Source organism: Priapulus caudatus, unplaced genomic scaffold (genome assembly GCF_000485595.1).
Source record: "Priapulus caudatus unplaced genomic scaffold, Priapulus_caudatus-5.0.1 Scaffold96, whole genome shotgun sequence".
Taxonomy (NCBI): Eukaryota; Metazoa; Priapulida; class Priapulimorpha; order Priapulimorphida; family Priapulidae; genus Priapulus; species Priapulus caudatus.
In genome coordinates this window covers 63,213-68,901 of record NW_014577157.1, presented here as the reverse complement: position 1 = coordinate 68,901, position 5,689 = coordinate 63,213, and the positions used below count along the sequence as shown (strand labels likewise).

The 5,689-nt window shown below is 42.5% G+C and overlaps 1 protein-coding gene across 1 annotated transcript in view; it reads right to left on the bottom strand.

Annotated features, from left to right (window-relative positions):
* Nucleotides 1-2,747: 2,747 nt before the first annotated feature.
* LOC106804995 (zinc finger protein 845-like) overlaps nucleotides 2,748-5,689 on the bottom strand; it is a 4,082-nt gene continuing 1,140 nt past the window's right edge. Inside the window, exon 2 of the mRNA XM_014806438.1 lies at nucleotides 2,748-3,984. Within this exon, the coding sequence (XP_014661924.1) occupies nucleotides 2,748-3,984 (1,237 nt within the window). The remainder of the gene's footprint in view (nucleotides 3,985-5,689) is intronic.

The window sequence follows — 5,689 nt, the reverse complement described above, 5'->3', positions numbered from 1 at the left end:
ATGACTCGAGGAACGTTCTAACTGGTAAGAATTTTTTTGCAAATGAAATTTTAAATTACTACTGTACCGATGCACTCACTGTACCCACTATGGTACTCACTACTGTGGTAACGAAAAAACTTAAAGAAAATTCCAGTACTGAGTTAGCTGAACTTTAGGCAAAATAGATAAATATTTAAAGTAAACGAGACAATTTTTGTTGTTATACTGTTAGGTCTATAACCAAGGAGTAACAATTTCAGTGTTTTCCCTGCATTGACACGAGCGAGGCAGGCCCCCTCGCGTCAAATTCTCAGGCTGCCACACAGACAATTTGTCAAAAACACATGGCCTTTTGCTGACTGAAATTGCACTGTTCTTGCCATCAATAACTACACTTTATTGAGCGCTAAAATCGAAATAAAGCGAGCAGGGCCGCGTACTTAGCGATACTGTCAACACTGCGAATCTTGGCAACGCGCTATAGATATAACGCAGGTTAGGAAGAGTGTTTGGTCGCGTACGATTTCGTATCTGATTAAAATGCATTTGATTTGCTCTTGTTAAGGTTATTTGCGAAGGTGTACGTTCGATATATAGAGAAAGAAGATACATATGAGAGGAAGTCCAGTTAAAGTTGAGAAAAAGCTTGCTGTCTACCATTTGGCGGTTGCAAACAAACGTAGAATTTCGCAACCTTAGCCACCTGTTCTTGCGATAAGGGGGGCGTTCAAGCTGCTGCTAATTACGAATGAACGTGGCATGCGCTCTGCAGAAACTCGGCTCAGGCAGTAGTCAAGTTTCCTACAGGCGATGCTACTCCGTGGATAGTTGAATGGGCTTGAGATGTAGTGGGGTTTTCCGCAGTGTTGGTGGAGGCTAATAAGATGGTGAGCGCAGATCCCTATCATAGCCCCGCAACGAGGGGGCATCCAGATTATTATACACCGTAAGGGGTTATTATTCTGTAATCTAAACAGGGCTGTAGTCGACATCCGTTACCGTTCATACACTAATATCTAGATGCCTGGGAGCGTGCCAGATGCCAAGGGAGTTCGCGCAAGTCCAGTCTCTATATAAAGGGGTCGAGGGAAAGTTGGCTGCCTTAGAACTGGGAAACACATTGAAACAAGGAAGAAAGTGTTTAAGCTTCTGTTTTCTTTGGTGATGCTGCGTAACCGATGCTGCCTTGGTTATTGAAACCATACATTGACAACGCAAGTTAACACACTCACTAGAAAAAGGTATTAACTACCGACATTAAGGCAGGGCAGCCGTGTGGTCGTCGAAAATGGTTTCGTCGCGATTCAAGGGCGATGGCGAATCACTTCTTAACGCCTGATATTGACGGTTAGTCGGGTACGCAACGCAATTGTTTCCGCTTGGCGTGTTCTACACAATATTTGCGAGAACGCTTTCAGGCGAGGCCATTCAGGGTCAGGCGATTGACAGCGCGGGCAGACATTGGGATTGAATGTAAACAATGTAAATCGCCAATGCCGTGAAAAAAATGTAGACTGCGCGATTGTTCGCAAATTGTATAGCTGAACTATGTTGTGGAATGTAGAACGTTGAAAACTCTGCGCAGCTGTATAGCTGATATATGTGTGGAGAAAGCATTGTTTGAAAACATTGTACTGTGATAGCTGAATATGTTGTGGAAGAAGCGTTGTTGATGATTTCATTCCGTCAAAATCATACCATTGCTAGATATTGGTTATTTCATTATAGGACAGTCAGAGTTGTGGTTTAATTTTATGGAAACGGTACTTAAAAAAACTGTTTTAACGTTCACGAATTTTTATTGTGTAGATGGCAAAATAATACTTTTGTAGATAACTAAGACTGGTTATATGGGGCATCAGAGTTTGTTGTGTATTGAAAACCGAATAAGGGCATAAAATATATGGTATATTTCGCTTGTGAGACAATAACATTTACCATTGCCACACAGCTAGTAGCTAACAATTGTATGCTATAAAACGTAATCAAACATGTACAAGGAAGAATCGTCGCAATTGGCCCTAACGTATAAAGCAGTAGTATAAGGAATTTAAAGCAGAATCCAATTTTCGACAGAAGACTATAAAAACTGTTACGTGCACGCCACCGCAGCTTGGGGAAATCTAATTATACTTGAATTTAATTTTATTAGATAACTTCAAATGCAGGCCACCCTGGGCCTCCACTCTATGCATCAAGTTAATCTGAGACGCAATAACATTTTAAAGCATGTAACAAGCAACAAACAACAATTAAGCATTAATTTAAACATTATATAACATCTTTAAACATTGCACATAGGGCTAACAAAAGATCATGAAGCAAATAAAAATTTAATTAAATAATTAATTAATTAATAAAATTTAACGATATACAAACATTGCTCGCAATTATGGATTTGCGTAGCTCATGCAGGATTCCAACTGATCTAATTTGCCACGTACCGCATATCACGCACTTGCGTAAGTTGCTGGGGCATAAAGCTGCTGCTGAATATGGACATCAAAGCATCCCCTGACTCCGGTTGCCTGTTTTGAGATGCAAATCTGCATGCCGGCGGCATGTTGGGTATGATCTGCTGTGAATTTTTGGAGTTTGACTGCCCCGCATTTCCTGAATAAGTCATTTCCATCATCCGAGTCTGTCGTGCGTGGCCATGTCGTCTTTCTCATTCAAGACGCTGGCATGCAGTCTCAGTGGCTGGCGCCTTTGTTTTCTGCTTCCCAGCCCGCTGGCTATGACATTGGCAGTGTGGAATCACGGGTCTAGGGCTTTCCTCCCATGTGAGTTAGCTTGTGTGTCTTGAGATTTGCTGGTTGACTGCAGCTGTAGTCACACGTATCACATGCATAGCGTTTCTCTCCTGTATGAATGCCCTTGTGTTGCTTAAGAGATTTGGATGACGTACATTTGTACTCGAATTTGTCACATGCATTGGGTTTTTCACCTGAGTGAGTTCGAAAGTGCACATTCAGACGACTCAAGTGAGAACATGAATATGAACAAATGTCACACACGTAGGGGTTCTCTCCTGTATGGGTGCGTTTGTGTCGCTTGAGTTTAGCCACTTCAGAGCATCTGTAGTCACACGCATCACATGCATAGGGTTTCTCTCCCGTGTGAGTTCGCATGTGTGTCTTAAGATTGGATAGTTGCGCGCACCTGTAGTCACATGTGTCACATGCATAAGGCTTTTCGCCTGTATGGGTGCGTTTGTGTAGCTTGAGTTTAGCCACTTCAGAGCATCTGTAGTCACACGTATCACATGCATAGGGTTTCTCTCCCGTGTGAGTTCGCATGTGTGTCTTAAGATTGGATAGTTGAGCGCACCTGTAGTCACATGTGTCACATGCATAAGGCTTTTCGCCTGTGTGAATGCGCTTGTGTTCCTTGAGTTGAGTCATACTAGAGCAGCTGTAGTCACACGTATCACACGCATAGGGTTTCTCTCCTGTGTGAGTTCGCATGTGTGTCTTAAGATTGGATAGTTGAGCGCACCTGTAGTCACATGTGTCACATGCATAAGGCTTTTCCCCTGTGTGAATGCGCTTGTGTTCCTTGAGGTGAGCCATACTAGAGCATCTATAATCACACGTATCACATGCAAAGGGTTTCTCTCCTGTGTGAGTTCCCTTGTGTGTCTGAAGATTGGATAGTTGAACGCACCTGTAGTCACATGTGTCACATGCATAAGGCTTTTCGCCTGTGTGAATGCGCTTGTGTCTCTTGAGATTATTGGATGACGTACATTTGTACTCGCATTTGTCACATGCATAGGGCTTTTCTCCTGAGTGAGTTCGAAAGTGCACCTTCATATGACTCAAGTGAGAATATGAATATGAACAAATGTCACACACGTAGGGTTTCTCTCCTGTATGGGTGCGTTTGTGTAGCTTGAGTTTAGCCACTTCAGAGCATCTGTAGTCACACGTATCACATGCATAGGGCTTCTCTCCTGTGTGAGTTCGTATGTGTGTCTTAAGACTGGATAGGTGACGGCACCTGTAGTCACATGTATCACACGCTATTATTGGAACTAAAATTTCAGACTAAGAGATCAACAGCAGCAGCAGCCCTATTAAACCTGGCTGGAACACCATGGGAGCCCAGCTCATCAAACGCAACTTTCGAGCCCAGCACTTCATACACACCACCACCCAGCACATCAGATACGCCACAAGAGACCAGCTCATCCGACAGCACATCTGACAGCCGGACAAATGTCTCCCTCGATTTGTCGATTAGCACAGCAAAGCTCAAATTGGCATGCTGTGAACTGTACAGTTCTGTTAGAGAAGCTGGCAAGGTTGCGTTGGCTGACTTCTCAGTGTTCTGTGTATCCAGGTATTGGCGACAGTATGACACTGTTAACACCTGTCATGGAATATAAATTGTGACAGTTTATTATCATTATTATATGTAGCATGCTTCATAATACCAAGAACCAGCCAAACGTAAATTTGACAAGAGCCGCAGAGCGACTGGGTTCAGCTGAGGTCTGTTGCTACCTGTCGTACTAGAATCATACTAACTCAATCCCGCCCCCGGCCTTCTCAAAAATTAAGACCGTACGTCGAGCATTTTCTCCTTACCTTCTTAAAATTTAAATTCTTAAATAATTAAAATGAAAATGATTACTCACTCACTATGTGGCATGCCTATATGATATGCTACTACAGTAAATTATTAAAGTAACTATAATACTAAAGTAGTATAATTTTAGTAGTATTTTGTTATTAGATCAATATGGTCTCATAGCCAGAGTCTACGTTTATGTGCAAGTTAGCCTACTGACATACTGGTGAGTGATGTTTGACAATTAAGTACAACATAGTTATAGTATCACGCTGCTCTCACCCCAAGGAAAAGTGCTCTGTTCTGTACTGTTACACCGACTTACACGGCTTGCTGCCCAATGAACTCAACAGTCTGGGAGGAACTAAGTAAAGTAAGTTATCAGTGACAGTGATTTCAATGGTCCTACATATGTACATGCAAAGCAACTCACCTTTGACAGAATGACAAACTTGCTTCCCTTTAAAGAAACAAGGAGCTCTCTGACCCAATCGGAGATGAACTAATTGTAAGCATCCAAGCTTTTGCCTAGTGATAAATGTCTGGGTATATACATCTGGAAGCTCTTTGCTCTCACAATCCAGGACAGATTTAAACTCTGATCGACCTACATATGGCATAAGGATCAGCACCCACGCAATCAATCTTCTCTACATACCGCTATCCTATGGTGATCAAGCTGTAGACTGGCTCTGGACGTGGACCTGTCTCTGGACGGAGTGACGGTGCCGACCGGGTACCAGTCTAGCCAACTGAGCAGAATGAGATGATCACCAAAATGACGGAGAAACCATAGAACATCATATAATATGACGTAATTATATTATTATTATTAACTGCACAAGGTCTATACCTGCTTACGTGCGCGCGTGCATGCGTTCGTGTGTGTGAGTACGAGCGTGCGAGCGTGTTGTATGTTTGCTCAAGACATATCAGAAAATAGAACAACTCAATTAATAATTATTACCAACTATATGTATTTATACCACACACCCTTTTTCGACTAAGCTTACACAGTACGAACTTACAAGCCACACTCTAGTCGGCATTCCTTTGTCAACTATGCAATATATAAGGGCGCTGGCCTTCCCTAAAGCACAGCAAGTTAAAAACAAAACTGGCAGCTATATCT